This window comes from Rhamphochromis sp. 'chilingali' (assembly GCF_963969265.1).
Source record: "Rhamphochromis sp. 'chilingali' genome assembly, chromosome: 1".
NCBI lineage: Eukaryota > Metazoa > Chordata > Actinopteri > Cichliformes > Cichlidae > Rhamphochromis > Rhamphochromis sp. 'chilingali'.
The window spans coordinates 63412853-63438229 of NC_137929.1; the positions used below are offsets into that span (position 1 = coordinate 63412853).

The window sequence follows — 25377 nt, forward strand, 5'->3', positions numbered from 1 at the left end:
GAGCACACCCTGTTCAACCTGTTTGTGTAACTGACTCCAGCTCAGACTAAAGGCTGGGTCAGCTGGTTTAACAGGTCAGAAGTTTGTATCATTTTCATCTGTGCAAACACCAAACAGCCCTGTACACAGTGTGTTTAGTACTCTGAGTGTGTTGACTGTTAGTAATCGTGTTTAACATTCTGTTCATCTGGATGTAGCGTTTTCAGTGGGAGAAACGTTTCATCACTCATCCAAGTGACTTCTTCAGTCACAGCCGACTGCAGGTTTCCCCAACCTTATGAACAGTACATTTGTACAATGACTGAAACTAAGAGCAATGATGAAGAATGGGCTGTGAGGTCAGTTCCTTGATCAAAAATGATCAATGGCCATGATCAGTGGTTGCTGATCAATGGCCACGAGTACCATTCTCAAAGATTTGGGGAATGGCTGCAATCACAGTGTTGTGAGATAGTGAAAGATGTAGCCTTAGGCCCCTCTAGTCAAGAAAGCCATTTACGTGAAAGAGATTGGATGTTTTGTAGAAATTTCAATAAGCGTCTTTTTGTAGAACCAAGACAATTACAACCAGATATCAACTCCCTTACACACGGCACTTGGATGTCTCTAACCCACATACAAAGGCCCCACTGTGAAGGTGTGACAAGCAAAAGCCCCACTTGTGATGCTATCCTATATGTATATAACTAAGTGACCAAGTGATGGTATTATTACTAAAGTGATACTAAAGTGATATTGCTAAAACGTGGTCAATACATAGAATAAAGAAATTTCCCATCACAGCAGGTAGGAGATGGAAGCTAAATGCAGGATTCAAGGGACAACATAAACTCGAGATGCTGAACTCTCAAAGTATAAAACCTCTGTAGGTCAGGAACAAAGAATGCACAGTGGACACTAAGCAAAACACTACAAACACAAAAACAAGCTGTTTAAAAGAAAAATCACAGAGAGAAGAGTGTAAAAGTTTTGGACTTGGAGCTAAAGTTTTAAGATAAGACTTTATTAATCCCACGGTGGGGAAATTTGTGCATTACCTCTGCTGAGGTACAGACAGGAGAAGAAAAATACAAAAATACAAAGGAAATACAAACAAATACAAAATACGTAAGTTTAGTTTGGAAGGCACAATCCCTCTTACTTTTTGTACAAAATCCCAGGAGTGGAGTAGTTCAGTGATGTAGGTGGAGGCTTCACACCATCAGGTCATAAAAATATGAATATTTGAATCATTATTTGAACTGAACCTGAAACAGTCGGTGCTCCATGTATTATTTTACTAATTCACTGCTCAATGTATTATTTTACAGCAGGAGGAATGTGCCCTATAATTTCCTTCGGGATTAATAAAGTATTCTGACTCTGATTCTGATTGACACCGCTGCCTCAATAAAAACATGCACAAACATTATGTGTACATTTTCAGTGTCAAATGTCCCTAAAATCAAAATGTTCCTTAATTTGAGCCAAACGGTGGGTCTGAAAATCCATTTGAACAAATACAAGTCAAATATGCCCAAAACAGCACCAATGTAGAAAAGTTTGTATCATCTGTATAATAGTACAAAATATTTAAATAAAATATTATTATTTATTATCATTTTTGAATATTATAGGTCAGTTGAGGAAAATTCATCTAGTTTCAGCCCGACAAAAGTAGATTAGAGATCAGATATTCATGTATGTTTGTAACACAGTTTGACTTTGTGTCAGTAAATCTCATGAACAGCCTGAAGATGAATAAACTGTAGTTCAGAGTCACGATCATCAGAGACGTTTGTTATAGCAGGTTGTCGACTGGATTGTCAGAATAGTTCATTTCTGTCATCAGATCTCAATAACTGCCTCACAGTTCAGCTGTGGAGACTGAAGATTAGCATAATCAGTATTTTTCTGACTTTCATCTTCTGTCTTTCTTTGTGCTGGATAGCTGTGACTTCTTGGAGCAGCAGCAAGAGGATCAGAGTTTAGCTGTGAATATTTATATTTATACCTTACACACTGTTTGTATTTTTTTTTTCTTTGTTCTTGTATTTTTGTGTAGATCAGAAAACCAACAAGAAGTATGCCAAGAAGTACCACACAAACTATCAGAGCAACCTTCCATACAGGATGTCGTCCTAGTGTACCTGCAGGTGAGAAACAGGTGTGAGATGTCAGCTGTCAGGTAGATGATGAGTGCAGAACAGAACAGAATCTATTTCCTCTTTCCATTTCCAGACAGTCAAAAAATAATTTACAACATGTAGAAATTGAGAAAATGTTCATACTAGTGGATTTTTCTGCTTTTTAAATTTAAAACACAGGATCTGACCAAAACTGCAGTCTCCATCTTGTTTTCACCATAAAAAATAAAAACTATATAAAAATAAGAAAATACCACTTAACAGGTCTAACAGCTCCTTCGGGGTCAGAGGTCATGTTGGTTTCATTTGTCTGTTCTATATAATTTGACCTGTTTGGCTGTAGACTGTGAGAGCTCGTTAAAACATGTCTGAGACTTTGAGTCCCTTTGTTTATTATGAGGCTGAAACATCTGAACCTGTGATTCAGTGACAACAGCTCTGTCACACCAACCGAACTACACTGTGTACACACACAGTATGCATACACACATACACTGTGCAAAGTGGCAAACTGCTTTCTGAATTTCAGAATTGCAACTAAAATATGACTTTGTAACAACAGCTTCCATATGTTTGTGTGATCAATACTTTACTGAATGAAGTTCTGTAAATATTCATAATATTTAATATAGCTGTTACACAGACAAACTGTGGACTACGGCTTTTATGGGATTAAGTGAGAATAAGTTTATAGTACAAAGATCAGCTTCTATGTTCTCAACCATGAAAAAATTATTATTATTTTTTAATCAGAAGAGATGACTTATGATTTATTACTGCTGATCCACAAGTCTGAGAGGTGATGATTTCAGGATGAGAGGTTCAAAGCCAGAATATGATCACTCTCCTACAGTCCAGCTGTGCTTCAGTTACATATACAGTTACAGTTTTGGTCACATCAAGCATTTTCTTTTTTTCTTTTCTTTTAAATGAGAGAAACAGAAAATCCACCAGTACATACTTACCATATAATATAATAACAGCAATGTATCAGGGTAAACACCAGTCAAGCATCCATAAAACAGACTAATTAAGTTTCTACAATCTTAACTAAAAATATAAAAATATATAAAATATCACAAACATTTTGACAGTTTAAAAATTTTCAAGTTAAAATGTGGAACATTTGATGGTTTTCTGGTGTACAGAAAAATATGTCTGCAAAAATGCTGGATTTGTAATGTTTAAATGTACTTTCTTTCAACACTGTCATTGCTCTTTACTGTTTCATTTTCTTCAATGAACAATCAAATGAGGAGCCTCAGAAAGGACCGGAAGTGGTAGTGGACTGTACCAAGTGTGCAGTATAACGGGGAAATTATGATCAGAGTTGTTGACATTTAATTTATTTTATACTTTGAGTTTGATTTAGTTATTCTGGATTGATTGGTTAACCTGAATCACATAAAGTCTTAACAACATTCTAAACAAAATGTGAACTTTCAAATGAAATCAGCTGTGCACATTTATCTACCTGTCAAATGTTGAATTGAATGTTTTTCTGGTTGCGTTTGATCAGAATTTAAAACTCCCATTAAAGAGTTAGAGATTATAGTTATGTCATCTTGCACTTTGAGCTCAGAGGGTTAAAGCAGTGCTGTCTGTAACATTATCTAGAATAACAAATGAGATCATTATGAATGAAAGGAGATGTAATATATAGATAGAAATGGCGACAGAAAATAGATAGAAGGTTTGAAGATCAGCAAAAGCTCATTTTAGAAAGACTGCAGATCTTTGTTTCTGGTTTTACAGCTTAATTGTTGAACTTTCTGCAGTTTCTGCAGCTTCATCAGAGGGAAGCTCAGGCTGAGACGTTTGGAGACAAAGTTCATGAGCAAAGACTGAGACGGATGAAAAACATCATCTGAAAAACAAATCTTTGGTTTTAGAATCTGTTAGTTTGATAAAATGTTGTTGATGGACGAGTTCATTGAGACTCTGGATGTCTGTCAGACTGAGTCACTGCTTTTTATTGTAACAGCTGTACTGATGCTCCTGAATCTGGCCTCTGACACAAACCTCCAAACAGTAAGAATGAAAAAAGAATAAAACTATTAAAACTCTTCAAGCAATAAATAATCAAACCTGAAAAAGAAGAAAATCATCTGGAAACTAAACTGAACTAAACACAAAAAGTCCAAATGGAATAAAAACTCAAACTAATGAGAAAAAACTACAATAACTCTGTTCCACAAACAACAACATGTGCTGATAATAAGTGAACAACATGTGTGAGTGAAAGCAGCCTCTCATTATAAGACACTGTGAGTCTCTGCATGCTGCCTTTATGGAGCTACAGCTGTTTGTATACACTGAACAAAAAGCTTTGTAGCTGCATCCTGACTCCTGACACTACAACACACCACACTGACACACACATTACACTTCTTTCTCTCTGACACAGCTGGATTACAGATGTTAAGTGTCCACCCAGCCTCGTGTCTCCTTCACACACACAGACAAACTGAGTCAAAATAAAAATAATTATTAGAGAATTATTGTTATTACCAGGCTGATTGTGTTTATCTTAGAGATAAACACAATTTGGGGTTTACCAGCTAAATTTCACCTCTCAAGCAGAGTGGCACAGTTGCAGAACGCTGTGTTACTATTACTGAGTGCTCTACAAGTCTAGTCTATCAGCCACAAAGACAACAGCTGGAGAAACATCTGTCTACCTCTGACATCCACCAGCTCATCCATACAACAAACAAACATCAACAACCAGGAAGCAGCTTCACCTCTGATCACACACACACTCAACTCTACTCACTCACCTGGAGGATCAACAACATGAAGGTAGATGCTGCTGAGCTCCCATGAGTGTGTTCCTTCCATGTTGACATGACACTCGTATATTCCAGCATCATCAATCATCACATCCTTCAGAATCAAAGACACGTCTCCATCCTTCATCTGTCTGTCCTGCAGATCCACCCGGTTCTTAAAAGATGGATGCTGGTTGGCTGGAGCAAAGTGACCATCCCGGTACAAAATCACATATTCATACCCCAGGTCAGCTCTGCTCCACTTTACAACTATGATCTTGTTTTTTGCAGCTCGACATGGCAGAGTGACGTCCTGTCCAGACTCAGCTGTGATGATCTTTGGGTCTGAAAGAGGAAAGAACACAGAGCAGAGAGGTTAAAGGTCAAAGTACAACTATGATCAGAATGATTGACTTTAAATATTTTGTTTATTTCCTTTGACATTTGAGTTTTTAGTCATGTTGGATTTAATGAACCTCTGAACATCCAGCAGGTCACCAGTGACCCACTGAGGGGGAATTTTAGCCTCATGCTAAACATGCAAAGTGTCAGAAACTACAAGATGTTAGCTTCCACAGAACAACAACATGTGCTGATAATAAGTGAACATAATGTGTGAGAGAAAGCAGCCTCTCATTATAAGACACTGTGAGTCTCTGCATGCTGCCTTTATGGAGCTACAGCTGTTTGTATACACTGAACAAGAAGCTTTGTAGCTGCATCCTGACTCCTGACACTACAACACACCACACTGACACACACATTACACTTCTTTGTCTCTGCCACAGCTGCATACAGATGTTAAGTCTTCTTTATACACAGTGGCGGTCTGTTTGGCGCCCTGGGCGGACACTCCCTCTGCCCCCCCCCCCCCCCCCCCCCACACACACACACACACAAAACATATTAAGGATTGTACATTAACATAAAACTGTTGTACACACACACACATATGAAGAGAGAGAGAGTGTGCATAGTATGCAAACGGCTACCAAACAGCCATCATAATTCAATGAGAACAGGACAAATCAACAATTGACAATGACTAATTAATATTAAAATCTCTAACATAATGTATTGTTTGGAGTTTAGTCTGTTACTGTTGCTATTTTTACCATTTCTTCTGTAACTCACATAATTTCCTTAGTGATTAATAAAGTATTCTGATTCTGATTGGTTCAGGATGACCTGCCATTATCCAATCACACATCTTCTTGCCTGCATCTTTTGCTCGTTTCTCCTCCTCTTCATTTCTCTTTTTTCTAAACTGAGGACCTGATGGCTTTGGACTTTTCTTGTCCATCTTCCATTGGTTTTAATTTTGCACTTTAGTATGAACACCCATCCCTCAACCCGAGGATCACCACAACATAACCTAACACACCTACACCTTAGTTCACAGATTCACTTTGTCTAGGGTTTATTTCTGAGATTTCACACAACCCAGGATTCAAATCATGAATACATAATGGACTTGGATTTACATCATTATGAATGAAATGTGCTCTATTTGGAAGCAGCCGCCCCCTCCTCCCCTTTCGACGGGTTGTGTGTGAGACTTTAAATCATCAAACTGTAAATTATAAATTGATATTGATCCCTTTACCCCTAGTCCTAAAGTGTATATTTATTTTATTACTCTTCTTACATTTATTGTTTGTTTACTTGCACTGCTTTAACTGGAGCCTCGTCGTCTCGTCTCTATATACTGGACTGTATGTAGCGGAGATGACAATGAAGTTTACTTTGACTTCAGCAGTGAGCAGGCGCACCGAGGGCTCTCGCTCACTTTTCGTGTATAGAATTTCGAAAAAACATCGGTGCAAATTATAAGTCTGTATTGTTTTCGTGTTTGTTGGTTTGTTTTTATTTTGTTTTACTTTGCGAGTTGGTTATTAGATGCTGCTCCAGCCGTTCAGAGAATCCCCCGCCGCCCCGCCCTCTCCTCCCTGTGCCGCAGCAGGCGCACCTCGCAAACGGATGGCGCCCTTACTCCCAGCAAATGGGCGACAGAAAACCGATCGGTGCCTGTGACATTCCCAATATGCGCTGGCATGATGTCGAGGCAGCATGAGTACGAGCATTTTTTTTTTTTTTTTTTTTTTTGCCGATGCCCACGATGCCGCCCCGGGCAACCGCCCGTGTCGCCCGTATCTAAAACTGCTACTATTTACACACACACAAAGTGAATCAATATGAAAACAATTCTTAGAGAAATATTATTAATAAGTTAAACAGAGTGAAACCAAGTTTAGTTTCTATCAGTTAAATCTCACCTGCAGAGACGAACAGGACAAACATCAGCGTGGAGCAGAGCGACGCAGTTACAGCAGACATGTCCGTGTTCTCTGTTTCTGCCAATCTGACTCTTAGTTTGTTCTAAATGTCTGAGTCTGTTGGTGTTTTCACTCAATAACTGAACCTGAGCTTAAACCTGAGCTTAAACCTGAACACATCAGATTAAATTTATGGTTTAAAAAAACTGAAATTCCCAGAGTGATTGGATCCAACGGCTATGTCCCAATCCAGAGACCGCACGCTTCGGAGTACGCACAGTACGTGTACTACGGTGCAAGAAGTGCGGAAGTGAGAGGCTTGTGAAATGGGACGGTCTAGCCTTCGTCGCGCTGCTCAGGTTGCCTAGCAACAATGATACTAACCGCGAGAAACGTTACATACAGCATTGTTTGACAGAAAAATGTTTTGTTGGTCATTCATTTTTTTAATGGCATCACTTTGATTAGTTGAGTATCTGAGGCTGAGACCACAGGACTGTAAAACATGATTGTTAGTAATTAATTGTTAGTAAATAACAATTAGCTGATGATGTAAATATTCCTTTACTACAGTTCGGAGTCGCGGACCTTCAGTAACAGTAATAAATCACACAGCAATAGTACATTCACGTTGTTGTAAAAAGCATGATAATATATTAAGTAATCCAAAGTATTCAGAATACGTTACTGTCATTGAGTAACGTAACGGAATACGTTACAGAATACATTTTGGGGCATGTATTCTGTATTCTGTAATGGAATACATTTTAAAAGTAACCTTCCCAACACTGGCTATCACTTGCAACATAAAGGAAGTCAGAAAACTAAACAGCAGTGACTTTTGTGGGGTTACTGAAGTTAGACTAGCTGTTATATAATGATGTGCTACATGGTGGCTTGCAACATAGTTAGTATAACATAAACACATTGAAACTGGATAATGTTAACCTTTTTCCACTCAATAAAAGTAAAAATGAGGGTTCCAGATGGTTATCAGAGATTAGGGACAGTGGGGAGACTGCCCACAGTGATTTTAGTGAGAAATAAGTGACAGTAGCTGCTGTGTAGATGCCTGCACGCATGCACACATTCATGTTTGCTGTCTACAGTAGTGATGGCCCATTTGAATCTGATGCTCCAGTGCGCGAGTCAAAAAAACCCCCACAACACTGCTTCAGAAGCAGTGTTGAAGCTTGATTCATTTGACCAGAGTCACGTGGTCAGTGACGTCCGAAGCTTCATTTAAAATGTAACTGATTCAATGGTTTATACGGAAGTGAATCATTTGAACCATTCGCGGGATTTCTGGAGTGTTTTGATAGTGAGAGATATCAAACCACTGAACATTCTTTTGAGGGATGTGGAGCCAGCGAGGAAGAGAGGAGTGGGAGTATTTGGAGTTGATTTTGCTCAGTCAGGTGGTTTCAAAGCAATACATGGTCAAAGCAACACAATGGTGGCTCAATATCAAACAGAATTCCACTCTGTAGAGGGGGCAGTCATAATGAAGCAGTCCGTTTTATTTTGTAGAGTCAAGCTGCTCTTCATATTTTGGGCCACCAGATGTCACCAGAGAGAACTGTGTTGAAAAGCTTTGAGAAATGAACCCTTTTTCAAAACAAGCTTCATTTGGCCATTACAGTCAGCGACAGTCTAGCTCCATCACACAGTGGCACTTTGATAGTCTCCTCTCTGTCTTGTCTGTGACATTATTGCTAGCCGTGTTCTCCAGGTGTTGCCCCAATTACCTCATGCAATTAGTCTCTGGCTGTGTCCCAATCCAGCGACCACACGCTTCCTAGTACTACAAAATGCGGAAGTGAGAGGGTTGTGAAATAGGATGGTCTGGACTTTGTTGCGCTCCTCAGGTAATAGGTACCAGTAGAAACGTTCCATACAGAATGGTTTGTAGAAATTAAGGAAATAAAATGTTTTTTGTTCGTTTGTTTTGTTTTATGAGTTGTTTTCATTGGTTGAGTATCACGGGACTGTAAAACATGATTGTTGGGCTTCATTTCTGTACTGAACAGTCATTTTAAGATTAGTTAGTAAATAACAATTAGCTAATGTTGTTCATGAGACTAAAGTCATCTCACTTTGGTAATGTAATATATGTAATGTAATGTAATATAAATATATAATTATAATAAAATTAAAGTTTTTGTCAGATTATTATAATATTTTACAGCAGTGATCTTGAACTCTGGGTCAAAGATTCAAGTTGCATTTATTTATATTTCCTATCACCTTAAATCTTCACTCAAAGACAAGTATCTTTGACAGTGTATACATAGCTGTATTATATATAAGAGACAAATGGTGTTCCTTCAGTATGTTGGAATTACTAAATTTGGCTCAATGCTTACATATATGTGTAAAAAGCAAATGTACGAGCTGTGATAACTGTGTCTGATAGAATGAAGAGTAGACTGATATATGAAATATTCCTTTATTGGGTGAGAAAATCAGACCATGTCATAACTGCTTTAAGTCATAAAGAATAGATATCAGAGCCTTAAACAGGCTGACTTCTGCTAAATGGGTCAAACTGGGCAGAAAGTACACAAACACATAACATCCTTATAGAATATGATGTAACACTATAGATCAACTTACCTCAGAATATATAAAGCATATAAACAATTACAGCAATATGATGCAACAAACACAGCAGTGCTACTGATCCAAAATACTCAAAGCTTCATAGAACTGGAACAAACATTTATTTTTAGGTCCATTCTGCTGCTGATACACACTTTAGGTTTCTGAATGTTAAACTTGTTGTTGCCTTTCATAGTGTGTAACTTGAAGGCCCTGAGTACTTTCTCCCACACTGAAAACACTGGGATGATAAAATTATTTGAACATTACCTAATAAGACTGATTCAGGACAGACAGTTAGTTATTTTACACTTTTCTAGCAGTCCTTCACAAACAGGGAACAGTCTGTCTATTCTCTCCATCTGTCAGCTGCTGCTGGCTCTTCCTCCTCCTCTTCCTCACACACTGCTGAGTTTGTCCTGGTGGATCATCAGGGGTGCAAAGCCTCACAGATGATGTGCAGCAGTGGGTCCCTCAGTCTGTCCTCACCAGTGTTGGTCAAGTTACTTGAAAAAGTAATCAGTAACTAATTACTGATTACACCCCCCCAAAAGTAATCCCATTACTTTACTGATTACTTATTTTCAAAAGTAATTAATTACTTAGTTACTATAAATACTATACTATATATACTATACTATAAATAAAGACTGACTGATTGATTGATAGTTACTTTTTAAAAACACGATTTACAACCTGAAGAGGTGATAAAGCGATAGATCTTTCAGCCCAATTCTACTTTTTCTACATAATCCATCATACAAAATGTAATCAAATGGAAAAGTCTCTTTTTAAAACTTGTTTTATTAGTTTTAACCTTTTAACTTTATGCATCAAGCAAAAATTTAATTATATGCAACATTCTCTGACTGGAAGAAATTTGTTTAACATTTAAACCTATTTTCTGCAAATTCCAGCACATAATTTTTTTTGTGTGTGTGTGTGTGTTTACACTCACTCTTTCAAATAGATGCAAGTAAAACACAGCAGAGAATAAATAAAATCAAAGACTCAGCGGTCCTGTTGCTCTATTTTCACCTGTAAAGCAGGAGTAGGGTAGGCGGAGGTTTACCCTGGTGCAGGTGTGCCGCAACGGTCAGTGGAAGAATCCGCGAGTTTCTCTGTGAGTTTCCCATTACCTCGTTGCGCACTCGGTGCTTGCTTGGAAGTTTAGGGGTTTTTTTTCGCTTTAAAAAGAAGTTTTCTTCCCACGCACAACGGACACTAATGTTTTTGTCACTTTTTATGGAATCAAACTCAAAGTAAGGTCAGTACTTCCACGCTTTAAACGCTGCACGTTCATACTCTCTCCCACAATCGATATGTGATCCATTGTTGATCTGCACACAGCTGTTGTCACTAACGGTGCACTCGCTTACGTCACTGTCGTGAGACATTCTCGCATGGGCCAGGGGCGGGAACCCATAATGAGCACCGCCCTGGCTGTCAGGGTCCTGGGTCTGAGCGACCCAGGATCCCTGGGCAGTCATGGACTGGTGATATTATTTATTATATTTATTTATTATTATATTATTATATTTCTTTTAATTTATATTATTAGTATTTTTGGTGTTGCTGCTGCTCTTCTCCATGCTTGTAGATGTGTGTGTGTGTGTGTGTGTGTGTGTGTGTGTGTGTGTGTGTGTGTGCAGGTGTGTATGTACACTGGTTTACAGGCGCCTTCAGGCCTGGTGGGTGTTGCCCGGCTAGGGGACTGGCCACACCCGAAGCTACACACCTGCCGCTGATCAGGGCTCGTCGGGGGAGCTACTTAGGAGAGTCTTGGAGCTCCCACCGACGCGGGATCATTCCATGAGACTCCACGTTAGTCTTCTGTTTAGTTAAGTCTGTGAGTGTATGCCTACTGGAATTAAGTGTCTTGACAGCTGCCTCTGTCATTTTCCCCTCAGGAGGAGCGTGGAACATTGGAGGGCAGCAGGCACGGGATGTGTGTGGACACACGAGAGTGGAGAACACAGAGCATGGACTTTTTGGGAAGACACGACATGGGAGTCACGGGAGAGCACGGGGATTTACTGTTATTGTTTCCATCACTGTAAATAAACGCACTGTTTATACACAGAGCACCGCGCCTGGGTCCTCATTCCCCACAGTCTGCCATGCCAAACCGTGACACGGGCAGGAGAGAGAGAGAGAGAGAGGGGGCCTGGAAGGAGGGCACAGAGGGCTGGACTGGACAGGTTTAACCTAAGACACATGGAAAACATTGGGTATTTTCATGTTGCAAGGTAGCTTGAGCCTTACTGAAACAGGGTTAACCAATGCTGAGATCTCGAACGGACTGGTAAAGTTGGGAGTGAGCTTCTTGGATTCCGCCCTGATGGGAACGAAGCGCGTGGAAAGACATACCTTTTGTCCAAAAGCGTAGGCGGGCGTAGAGGTGGTCAGCAATGCCTTTGTTACGGTCCTTGGTGCGCAATAACGCAGCCCGGGTGGCCTTCTATACCCAACGACACCTACGCAGATGCGCCTGGACTGACGGCACAGAGAGTTTGCCTTTGATGGAGGGGAAAAGAGGTGGCTGGAATCCAAGGGAAGCTTCAAAAGGCGACTGGCCTGTGGTGGAGGAGGTCATGCTGTTGTGGGTGTATTCGATCCACGGCAGCTCCTCACTCCAGATGGCCTGGTTGGAAGAGGCAACACAGCGCAGCGCCGCCTCTAACTCCTCTTTCGCTCGTTCAGATTGGCCATTGCTCTGAGGATGATATCCAGAGGACAGACTGACCTTAGGGCACAAAGAAGCGCAGAATTCTTTCCACACCCGGGATGTGAATTGGGGACCCTGGTCGGACACGACGTCATCAGGGATGCCATGCAGGCCGTGGTTGGAAAGCCGTGGTTGGTGAGTAGTTGTGCAGTCTCTAACGCTGTGGGTAGCTTGGGGAGAGCAACAAAGTGAGCTGCCTTAGAGAAGCGGTCAACAATTGTAAGTAATTGTAAAGTCAATCATTCTGATCTCTGTGTTGTTTCCTCTTTCAGACCAGAAACTTATCATAGCTGAGTCTGGACAGGATGCCACTCTGACATGTCGAGCTTCAAACTACAACATCTTAGTTTTAAACTGGACAAGATCTGACCTGATGACAGGTTATGTCCTTTTCTACCAGGATGGTCACTCAGATCCAACACACCAGCATCCATCTTTTAAGAACCGGGTGGATCTGCAGGACAGACAGATGAAGGATGGAGACGTGTCTTTGACTCTGAAGAATGTGACAATTGTTGATTCTGGAACATGCACCATGGTGTGGTTTTTCTTTGCTTCTGACTTCTTGATGTTTGTAAATACAATAAATGAAAAATACATTAATATACATATAATTACGTACAACACATTATGGAGTATGCATCTGCTGTGAGGTCCTGACTCCATGTACTTATGCAATTAATCACTGGACAGTTGGACAGGTATGTTCATGAATAATATGATATTAGGCCAATTTTCTTATACAGTGGGGCAAAAAAGTATTTAGTCAGCCACCGATTGTGCAAGTTCCCCCACTTAAAATGATGACAGAGGTCAGTAATTTGCACCAGAGGTACACTTCAACTGTGAGAGACAGAATGTGAAAAAAAAAAAAAATCCATGAATCCACATGGTAGGATTTGTAAAGAATTTATTCGTAAATTAGGGTGGAAAATAAGTATTTGGTCACCTCAAACAAGGAAAATCTCTGGCTCTCACAGACCTGTAACGTCTTCTGTAAGAAGCTTTTGTCCCCCACTCGTTACCTGTATGAATGGCACCTGTTTGAACTCATCATCTGTGTAAAAGACACCTGTCCACAGCCTCAAACAGTCAGACTCCAAACTCCGCCATGGCCAAGACCAAAGAGCTTTCGAAGGACACCAGGAAAAGTATTGTAGACCTGCACCAGACTGGGAAGAGTGAATCTACAATAGGCAAGCAGCTTGGTGTGAAAAAATCAACTGTGGGAGCAATCATCAGAAAATGGAAGACATACAAGACCACTGATAATCTCCCACGATCTGGGGCTTCACGCAAGATCTCATCCCGTGGGGTCAAAATGATCATGAGAACGGTGAGCAAAGATCCCAGAACCACACGGGGGGACCTGGTGAATGACCTGCAGAGAGCTGGGACCAAAGTAACAAAGGTCACCATCAGTAACACACTACAACGGCAGGGAATCAAATCCCGCAGTGCCAGACGTGTTCCGCTGCTGAAGCCAGTGCATGTCCAGGCCCGTCTGAAGTTTGCCAGAGAGCACATGGATGATACGGCAGAGGATTGGGAGAATGTCATGTGGTCAGATGAAACCAAAGTAGAACTTTTTGGTATAAACTCAACTCGTCGTGTTTGGAGGACGAAGAATACTGAGTTGCATCCCAAGAACACCATACCTACTGTGAAGCATGGGGGTGGAAACATCATGCTATGGGGCTGTTTTTCTGCCAAGGGGACAGGACGACTGATCCGTGTTAAGGACAGAATGAATGGGGCCATGTATCGTGAGATTTTGAGCCAAAACCTCCTTCCATCAGTGAGAACTTTGAAGATGAAACGAGGCTGGGTCTTCCAACATGACAATGATCCAAAACACACCGCCCGGGCAACAAAGGAGTGGCTCCATAGGAAGCACTTGAAAGTCCTGGAGTGGCCTAGCCAGTCTCCAGACCTCAACCCCATAGAAAATCTGTGGCGGGAGTTGAAAGTCCGTGTTGCTCGGCGACAGCCCCAAAACATCACTGCTCTCGAAAAGATCTGCATGGAGGAATGGGCCAAAATACCAGCTACTACGGAGAGGCGGATGCTGTCCAAGATAAAGACAATGTTGGATAACACCTCCCACCCACTCCATGACATGCTGGTCAGTCACAGGAGCACATTCAGTGAGAGACTGAGATTACCGAAAAGCACCACTGAACGACACAGGAAATCTTTCCTGCCTGTGGCCATCTCCCTGTACAACGCATCCACTTAACACACTGTTTACTGCTACAACTACACATGTTTCTTTTCCAGCTATTTATTTATGAGTGACTTATGTATGTATGTATGTATGTATGTATGTATATATATGTATATATTGTACTATTCTTAGTTAGCGTATTGTCTGTCTTGTCTTAATGTTGGTTTATAATGGAGCACTGTAACAAAAAATAATTTCCCCCAGGGATCAATAAAGTATTCTGATTCTGATTCTGATTCTACTGTGTGTGCAAACCTGGTAAAGACCTATAGTAAACGTTTGACCTCTGTTATTGCCAACAAAGGTTATGTTACAAAGTATTGAGTTGTATTTTTGTTATTGACCAAATACTTATTTTCCACCCTGATTTACGAATAAATTCTTTACAAATCCTACCATGTGAATTCATGGATTTTTTTTTTCACATTCTGTCTCTCACAGTTGAAGTGTACCTCTGGTGCAAATTACTGACCTCTGTCATCATTTTAGGTGGGGGAACTTGCACAATCGGTGGCTGACTAAATACTTTTTTGCCCCACTGTACATATTTTTGACCTGGGGGTAGAATTGATTATGAACTGGAAAAGGAAAAACATGAAGCATTTAAGGTTATCCTGTTTGGTTTTTATTTAACCTTCCTGCCTTCTTGGGACCTTTTTGTGCCACTGCTATGTGTGATATGGCTGCCATTTCCACTGTGTTCAGTGGAATATAACCAAACTTGCCACAGGATAGTTTTTACCTGTCAATGTTAATATTCCAGTGTGAATTCCTTAAATCAGCCTAAAATGGCTGAGCAGCAGAAATCCCCACACCCATCACCCTGGGGACCATTTTCGGCCCATTGACTTCCATTATAAACGCTATTTTTCAACCCCAAATTATCATTATATGATTTTATTTTTTCTTCTTTTCTTGGATGTCAATGAAGACTCAGGGCCTTGAAGTTTGAATTTTTAAATTGCAAAAAAAATATGCAAAAAAATAATGGCAGGTCAAAATGTATGTTGGTGCCAATCTTTGGTCCATCTAAAGGCCTACTTATAATGACAATCACATATTACTTCAACTGGTTTTTTGTGGAAGTATTTAGTTTCGTTTTTTGTTTTTTGGGGCTAATAACACAGGGCGCTCATGTAATAACACTGGGATTTGAAGGGTTGAAACAACGGAAATATAATTATAACTTTACATGAATATTTCAGGGAGAAGTAGTTTTACAAGGTTGGCTAATTTAAAGTGGAATAAAATATGGATATATAGTCTTTTTATAGCGTTTTTGGGCGTGGCTGAGAATGGTCCCTATGGTGATGGGTGTGGGTTTTTTAAAGGATGGCAGGAGGGTTAAGAAGAGAGTTTATTCCACTGTGTGATGGCCGAGTCTGTTTCTTTTGTTGAAGATAATTTCTCCTGACTTAGAGAAAATCCTCTCACATGGAACAGAAGAGGCTGGAGTGCACAGAAACTGGTAGAGATGCAGGTATACGGTCATCCTGGGTCCCACAAACTATCAGCTAAAAAGAATGAACAACTTAAATTACTGCACATTTTGTAGAATAACATTTTAAGATTATTTTAAAAATAGATATATTTTTATTATATTAAATTTAAAGAGTCAAGTGGAAGTGTTTTGAAAGTTATTTAATGATATTTATGTTATGAAAAGCAGATTTTTGTTTTGTTCAGACATTTTAAGTCTTTCACGTTTTTAGATAAAATATTAATATACACAAAACAAATGCAAACAACAAGAACACAAAGCTGGCAAACCCACCTATTTGATCAAAATCAAATCAAAATATTCCCACACGACAGAACCTCCTCTCTTGCTCTCTGGCTCCATATCTCTCAATAGAATGATCAGTGGTTTGATATCTCTCACCATCAAAACACTCCACAAACCCTGCGAATGATTCGTTTTATTATAAACCATTGAATCAGATACGTTCTAAATAAGGCTTTGGACGTCACTGATCACGTGACTCTGGCCAAACGAATCAAGCCTCGACAAAGTGCTTCTGAAGGAGTGTGTTGCGTGTGTTTTGTTTTTTCTGACATACACACCAGAGCCTCGGCCTACTGCGGAGTTCCACAGCCAGACCCTTCTCACTTTCTTGTAGTGATGGGCAGATGAAGCTTCATGAAGCACTGAAGCTTTTCATCCAATTGGTTCACCCCAGCGCAAAGCTTCATGAAGCTTCATTTGCTCTAGTAGGACATCTAGTGGACGTAAAAATATTAGTTGGCATGAATTTGCAGAGTGTGGCCTTTTGCACACAGCCTGTAAATGTCAACAACAAAAGGAGTGTGTAAAACATGTATATTGTAGTGATGGCAGTATACTGTGTATATTTATGCTGGCAGTATGGAAAATGATTATTTGGAAATGCTTAAAATGGAAATGATCATTTACTGTGAGGTGAGGTGTGGTTGGGGTGTGGACAGTGGTTGTGCTTTTGTAACGTTGAGGTATGGACAGCTACACACTGAGGCTTTGAGCCTCAGACCTGCCTGTTCACATTTTATTCTGTAAAAACTAAATTTTCACTGCTTTTATGACCTTTTAGTGGGGAGAACATAGCTAGGATTTAATGATTTAACAAATCTTTTGAATCCTTTGTCCTCCACAATGCTAACTGGCTGGGAGTCCTCATAGTATAATATTGTTATATCATTTAGTAACATTACTGCATGCTATATTATCATGGCATTTGATGGCTCACCTGGTCTTGCTCCATAATCGGTGTCCCCCTTATTCTCATGCAAAGCTCTGTAGTGCCTAAGCATGGATGAGGTGTTGTTGTTATATCCCAGCTCCCTGGCACATAGCAAACACCTCACCTTGTACAAAAGTACAGACAGCTTAACATAGGTTTTATTGCACCATCAGTATTATGAAAATACATCTTCTGTAGAAATTTACATACCTTGCTGGGAGGAATAAGATCAAAATGTTCCCACACAGGGGAGGACATCCTCCTCTTCTTAGCTGGCTCCATTCTCTCCTGACTTTCTCTCCTCACTCTCATAAACCTCCAAACTGTCTACAAACTCTCACTAACTGCAACTCTCCATCAAACACCTACATTTTTGAATGAAGTCTGAGGGGTTTATATCGCTGTCATATCTCACGGCAAAGTTCGAACCACTTCATGAACCAGTCACGTGGTACAGCCGGGCAGCGAGGCTTCGGACGTCATCATTTTCAGCTCCTCCCATGAATAAAGCAAGCCTCGATACGCGCATCGCGGAAACGCCCCCTCCATTACTCGACACAAGCTTCGAAGCCTCGATACAGAACGTCCCATCACTACTTTCTTGAGAGATGCGGAAGTGTTAAGTTTGAACGAGCGGCGGAAAGACAAATCTATCAGATTTGTTTAAACCTTAACGTTAATCTCATTTTAGTTATTTAGTAAACTCGAGTTCAGTTATTGAGTGAAAATACCAACAGACTCAGACATTTAGAACAAACTAAGAGTCAGATCAGCAGAAACCGAGAACACGGACATGTCTGCTGTAACTGCGACACTCTGCTCCACTTTGATGTTTGTCGGCGTCTTCGTGTTTGTCTCTGCAGGTGAGATTTAACTTTTATAAGCTAAACGGATCTAGGAATGATTTTGTGTGTGAGAGCAACACGAGGCTTGGTGGAAACCGTGGGACTGATGTGACAGAGACAAAGTGTAATGTTTGTGTCAGTGTGATGTGTTGATGTAGTGAACGTTCCCCCACAAACCTACCTCAGTGCTCCCAAACTATGCAGCTGTTAGATTTAGGAACACAGTAGCTTGTTTTTATGAGTTACCATGACAGAAATCGGCCAAATCTGCCTGAAAATTTGCATGTTACAGCTCTCTACATTCATGTGATTTACAGTTAGTGCTGCAGCAGGTGAATGCTCTCTGTCCCTGCGGGCTATTTGCGGCCTCTCGTCTGTTATTACACTTTTAATTGTTAGTGTGCTCGCCTATTCATGCAACTTATCAGTTTAACTGGTCTACAGTCAGCTGATTTCAGGTAGTGTGCCTACAGTGTTGGTCAAAAATATATAGTAGATTTGCTTTTCATGAGCCGTTAGCTACAAACCAGGAAATGAATGCAATCAATATTAAGTCTTTAAATATGCATGTCTGTGCTTGTTTTTAAACACAACACATCTGTCTGATACTGTTTTAGACAAAAGAAAAGAGCACGTGACTTTACCTGGTGAAGTTATGACCAGTGTTGGGAAGGTTACTTTTAAAATGTATTCCATTACAGAATACAGAATACATGCCCCGAAATGTATTCTGTAACGTATTCCGTTACGTTACTCAATGAGAGTAACGTATCCTGAATACTTTGGATTACTTAATATATTATCATGCTGTTTACAACTACGTGAATGTACTATTGCTGTGTGATTTATTACTGTTACTGAAGGTCCGTGGCTCCGAACCGTAGCAAAGGGACCTCTGACTAATACGTCGGGTTCGTGTCAGGCTCGTAGCTGAAAACTAGCTTTACTTTGTTGTGTGGGTCAACCTTGCTAGCGAGAGACAGAGAGAGGCGTTGAAAGGCTGCTCCAACGGAACTTATTGTTTTCAGAGGAAAATACGAACAAAGCGTACAGTCGAGTCTTAATAGCTTACTTACAACTGGGCTCGTCAGGCTCTCTTCTTGGCTGAAGTGGTTATTATTATATTTACATGCTTCCAGCTCCCGTTTTTCCTCGATGACAGCTCGTACTTCCTTTTTCTCCCTCCCTCGCTCACAGACAAATAACGTGTATGGCAGTCCATTCTCCCTGCAGCACGGACTACACTGCCTATGATGCTACATTCTTTAGAGCTATACCGGTAGCATTCTGCCTATTAGCTTAGCACCACAACAACAACAAAAAGGCGCTCTCTCACCCAGGAAACACGCAGAGAGAGAGCGTCACCCTGTAACCATGGAAACCGTAACGCTGCCGCCTGGAACAACAGAACGTAGCTGTCAAACAAAACCCAAACAGTCCTGACCCGCGACAATATGAAACAGGAAAGTACCGCAGTGTAATCCATTTATTTCAACAAAGTAACTGTATTCTGAATACCACCTTTATAAACGGTAACTGTAACGGAATACAGTTACTCATATTTTGTATTTTAAATACGTAACGGCGGTACATGTATTCCGTTACTCCCCAACACTGGTTATGACACTGAAGAATGACGCAGGTGTCTGCTCCAATCCGTGTTTCTTACTTTGACCAAGTTAAACTGTTCGGTGAATGTTCTTGCTGCCCTCATTATTCTTCATACACACTTTTCTGTATAGTGAGCAGTGTTGGGTGTAACGCGTTACTGTAATTGAATTACTTTAACACTGAAAAAGTTGAGTAACTAATTACTGTTAATTTTTAGGTATGTTAATTACAGTTAATGTACTTGTGTCACATTGTAAAATAATTAAACTCGCTGAATATCATTATTTAATTTCAATAATTTATCTTCTAAAGGTAAAAATAAACTCTGCCGCTTTAACATCGCTGTAGTGCAGCTGTACGTCATTTCGCGCCAGTTTGCTGCATAGTCTAGTGATGGTAAATTTGATTCTTTTTACTGAATCGAGTGTTAATGAGTCACTCACCAAAGTGAATCGGGTGTTTTGAGTCATTTGATTCACTGAGTCAGTTGATCAGAGAGTGCAAAAATTTTACATTTTCACTCAAACTTAATTTGTTTCCCTTTTCATGTAAATCCCACTGCTAAGATGAATGATTAAAAAAACCCCCAAAACAACTATTTTATAGAAAAAAAAAGAGCAAAAACATTTCTAAAATTAAGCAATTTCCTATCCAAATTGCTTAATAAACATTTATTTTGTTTATTTGTATTTTATTAGTATTTTCCTTAAGTGTGTCAAATATATATTTTCTCATCTAAATGTCCACTGCGCTGTGAGCCAGGGGGCGGCAATGCGCCTTAACATTGGTTGCCAATCAAGAAGAAGAAGAAGCTTTCGCTCGCTCTATGATTCAGCACAGGAGGAAGGGGGTTAGCGAGTCCTGAGTGATTCTTTCGCTCGCTCTATGATTCAGCACAGGAGGGAGGGGGTGAGCGAGTCTTGAGTGATTCATTCGCTCTTTGATTCAGCACAGGAGGGAGGGGGTGAGCGAGTCCTGAGTGATTCGCTTATGCTTACGATTCAGCACAGGAAGGGAGGGGGTGAGTAGCTCAAATGTGTTGTTAGCATGTTAGCAGCGTGATGCTACTCTGAACCGAGGAGCTATTTTCTTGATGTGAGCTTCTACTCAGGGTTTTTTCTTCCAGTTCAGAGCAGAAATGCTTTTGTTACGAAACTGGCTGTTGTTTTCCCCCCCACAATTTTAATTATAAGCTAGATATATTTCTACTAATGGAATTAGTTTGCTAACAGCAACAGGGATGAGTCAGTGAGTCAGTTGGGCTTGTGAATCATGATTCACGAGTCAGTAAAGTGATTCTTGAGTATTGAACGATTCGTTCACGAATCGAACATCACTAGCATAGTAGTGATGGGATTTCCGGCTCTTTTTAGAGAACCGGCTCTTTCGGTTCGGCTCACTAAAAAGAGCCAGCTCTTTCGGCTCCGAACCGGCTCTTCGGGTTGTTTTGTTGCTTTAATTAATTTATTATTAACAATAATATAAAATTATGCACAAAAGGAATTACTAACGTTAAAAAAAAGTGGTTTTATTTATATATGTTTATATATAAATATATGCGGTGGCCCCTAGAGACAAAACACGTACAAACTCCAAAACACATTTCTAGCATGAACTGAACTTTCAAAGTACTAGATCACTTAAATTACACAATTAAAAGCATGTGTGTATTGTTTGTGTATACACAGACACTCATATATATTCAAATAATTTAAAAAAAAAAAGTTAATTTGCCTGTTACTACCACACACCAAATCCGGTCGTTGGTACTTGCTGGCTTGTGTAGCCACAAGATAACAAAAGCTCAACACTGCGCCCAGCATCCTGGAGCACTTCTGTTGTCTTTTGTACGTGTTTTGAGTTTTTATGTGCTTCTGAGTTTTTATGTGTTTTTACGTGTTTTGAAGTTTGTACGTGTTTTTACATGTTTTGGAGTTTGTACATGCTTCAGAGTTCGTACGTGATTTGAAGTTTGTATGTGCTTTGTCTCTAGGAGCCACCGTAAATATACTTTTATTTATTCACTCCACATAAAATGTAATAAATAAATCATATAATACAAAAATCAACTATTCACATTTCAACATTTAACTATTTAAATTTTCAGCTTTTTCCTTTTACAAATTTAAAGTGAAAACAACACAAAACACTGCAAACCACCACACAATTAAATATAAATTATAATATGAAAACAAAAAGAACAGGCATATTCTCTGTCATATGGACCTGCATGAATAAACTTTCTGAATCCTTTATCATCTGCAACCAAAAATAGTTGTGGATGATTACTATACCTTTCTAATGTGATGTTGTTGTCCCTGGCTCTTTCTCTCTCTCTCCCTCTGGCTCTGTTCTTGTGCTACTGAGTGTAACTACCGCCCCTCCCCCCTCTAACCAGCGTAAAGTACAAGGCTCACGTGCAGAGTGAAGCGGAAAAAAAGGGCGAGAGAGAGAGAGAGGGTGAGAGAAAGAAAAAAAAACAAACCCACGTGACGGCTCGTGATAAGGAGCCGGTTCGCATCGTTCACATCAAAGAGTCGGCTCTAAGAGCCATTTCGTTCGCGAACGACCCATCACTATAGCATAGTCGTATTCTAAAGCGGAAGATGTCGGACTCGGCTGAAGCGAGTGGCTGTTTTATGAAATGGACATATTCCCGTCTCTTCACTTTTCTGAAACAAGCAGACAAGAACATTACAGTAATATGTAAAAACCATCGGCTGCTGTTAATAGCAGGAGTAATCTACTGAAGCGCCTGACACGAGAGCATAGACGAACACTTCTGAGTGATCCTTGTTCATCATCCATCACCGCGGCAACTCCTGCTAAGCAGCAAAACCTGATTTTACTTCAGCAGCACAGAAAGCATCTGAAGGTGAGCTTAAAAAAATGACTGCAGGCTACATAGCTGGACTGGCCATCGGGCATACCGTGCATTTGCCGGTGATTTTTCGTTTTTATGGGCCGATGGGTTTTTTTTTTTCTTCTTTTTTTTCCGTAACGGTATAAACACTGAAAGGTGGTGGATTGGCCAGATGAAGGAATGTGTAAAAATAACTCAGTTGTTTGGTGGTGGCTATTGCGGAGCTTCTACAGATTCAAAATCATGTCAGAACTTGAAAACAGAAGAAAAAATATAGATGTGCCAGGAAGACCAAGAAAAAACAAAAACTAAGCTTTGTATCAAGTAGGCTTCTAAATGTTTACTTCAGATTAGAATAATGACATCCTAACTGCTTTGTGATTTGAGGAAAGTTTGATAGTGTCAATATAGTTATGGAATTCCATATGAAAATTAGGAAATCAGGTTTTCTTTTAATTACATTTGTGAATATGAAAATTGGCCAGAAAAGAATTAAATTAATTAAAAATACAGAAGAGTTACTATTGTCAATATATAGTCCAAACAAGAAGAAAGTAAATGAAAAGAACTTTTTATAGAATCTCTGAAACAGAGATATTTTGCCAAAAAATGTCAGGAGTGTGAGAACAGCCAGAATAAATGAACAATAGATTCATGTGTTAGATCACAAAAGAGCAGTTTGTATCGATGTCTGCTTTGAGTCTTTTAAGGAGACCTTTAGTACGATAACACCTGTGGAGAAGTTTACAGAACACTTCTTCACCTCGTTACATAGAAGAAGAAAAAGATGGATTTCACAAGGAGGACGTCACACAAGGTGCAGTAATTTGCTGTAAAACTAGTGCCCTAAAAGGTAGCAGTACCAAAAATTTATTCCACCAGCTCAAAAGATATGGAATGGCATGTGGCCTCCTTCAATTCCTGATATCTAAAAATTCTAGATGAAGTGGCTCCTCTTAAAATCAGTAAATGCAGCTCTTCTGGTTCACAGAAGCTATCTGCAGCTTTAGGTGAATTTGCTGTAAAACTGAGTGCCTGTGGAAAGCCACAAAACTTAAGGTTCATAAGCTCCACTTAAGAGAACTACTATCTACCTTCAATGACATGGTGAAATACACAAGAGACATTTATTTCTCTAAACAACTTGCAGTAGAAAAAAGAAATCCTAAGGTTCTCTTCAATACAGTGAATAACATTGTCTCCCAATGCAATGACTTTTTAAGAATTTTTTTTTTTTTCAAGATAAGATCAATGGCCTAAGAGGAAACATTGCTCCCCTAGATAGCCCCTTCAACCATGATCTTCCACACCCCATAATTATGGAATCCTTTGACCCAGTTTGTTTAAAATATCTATTAGAAATACTGACCCAAATGAAACCCTCAAAAAGTCCTACCTACTGTCCTACCTACTTCTCTATTTTGTAAAGGTTTTGACGCAACATGGCCCTCTGTGGTCAAGTTAATAAACTGTTCCCTGCTCTGTCTTCAGGTGCTTTAAACAGGGAGTTATTAATCGTCAGCTCAAAAAGCTTAACCTGGATCAGACACTTCAGTCAAGCTAAAGACCCATCTCAAAACTTACTTTCATTTCTTTCATTTCATTTCATTTTCATTGCACTGGAGAAGTATAATCTTGATAACTTTCAGTCGTTTTTAGAAAGTGACACTCTACAGAAACATCTGTCCTCAACGTCACAAATGACCTTTTGATGGCAAAGGACAGGGGTGATTGCTTAGTCCTTGTTCAATTGGACCTAAGCTCAGCCTTTAATACCGTTGATCATCTCTTAATACACCGCTTAAATCACATGGTAGGGATATCTGGATCTGTCCTACAGTGGTTCACCTCATTTCTGGCAGAACACTTTTAGTTTCAGTGGGAAACTTTCGGTCAGATGTAGCTAAATTCTAATGTGGAGTCCCACATGGATCGGTTTTAAGCCCCACTCACAATGTCTTATAATGAGAGGCTGCTTTCTCTCACACATTCTGTTCACTTATTATCAGCACATGTTGTTGTTCTGTGGAAGCTAACATCTTGTAGTTTCTGACACTTTGCATGTTTAGTATGAGGCTAAAATTCCCCCTCAGTGGGTCACTGGTGACCTGCTGGATGTTCAGAGGTTCATTAAATCCAACATGACTAAAAACTCAAATGTCGAAGGAAATAAACAAAATATTTAAAGTCAATCATTCTGATCATAATTGTACTTTGACCTTTAACCTCTCTGCTCTGTGTTGTTTCCTCTTTCAGAGCAGAAACTCATCACAGCTGAGTCTGGACAGGACGTCACTCTGCCATGTCGAGCTAGAAACAACAACATCATAGTCGTAAAGTGGAGCAGAGCTGACCTGGGACATGAATATGTGCTTTTGTACCAGGATGGTCACTTTGTTCCAGACAACCAGCATCCATCTTTTAAGAACCGGGTGGATCTGCAGATGAAGGATGGAGACGTGTCTTTGATTCTGAAGGATGTGACGATTAATGATGCTGGAACATACGAGTGTCGTGTCTTCACGAGAAAAAGACGCTTATGGGAGCTCATCAGCATCATCGACCTTCATGTTGATCCTCCAGGTGAGTGAGTAGAGTTGAGTGTGTGTGAT

At 39.9% G+C, this 25377-nt stretch overlaps 2 protein-coding genes across 2 annotated transcripts in view; one reads left to right on the forward strand and one right to left on the reverse strand.

The window, feature by feature from the left end:
• Positions 1 to 7324, reverse strand: part of LOC308409541 (CXADR-like membrane protein) — a gene marked incomplete at its 3' end in the record, with an annotated part of 125447 nt that extends 118123 nt beyond the window's left edge. Inside the window, exons 1-2 of the mRNA XM_080902363.1 lie at positions 7174 to 7324; positions 4907 to 5242 (exon numbers count right to left, since the gene is read on the reverse strand). Coding sequence (XP_080758489.1) covers positions 4907 to 5242; positions 7174 to 7234 — 397 coding nt within the window. The 5' untranslated portion in view covers positions 7235 to 7324. The remainder of the gene's footprint in view (positions 1 to 4906; positions 5243 to 7173) is intronic.
• A 10723-nt stretch (positions 7325 to 18047) lies between these two features.
• The window catches only part of LOC308400441 (CXADR-like membrane protein), a gene marked incomplete at its 3' end in the record, with an annotated part of 110958 nt that continues 103628 nt past the window's right edge, over positions 18048 to 25377 (forward strand). The window contains exon 1 of the mRNA XM_080888138.1: positions 18048 to 18309. Within this exon, the coding sequence (XP_080744264.1) occupies positions 18240 to 18309 (70 nt within the window). The 5' untranslated portion in view covers positions 18048 to 18239. The remainder of the gene's footprint in view (positions 18310 to 25377) is intronic.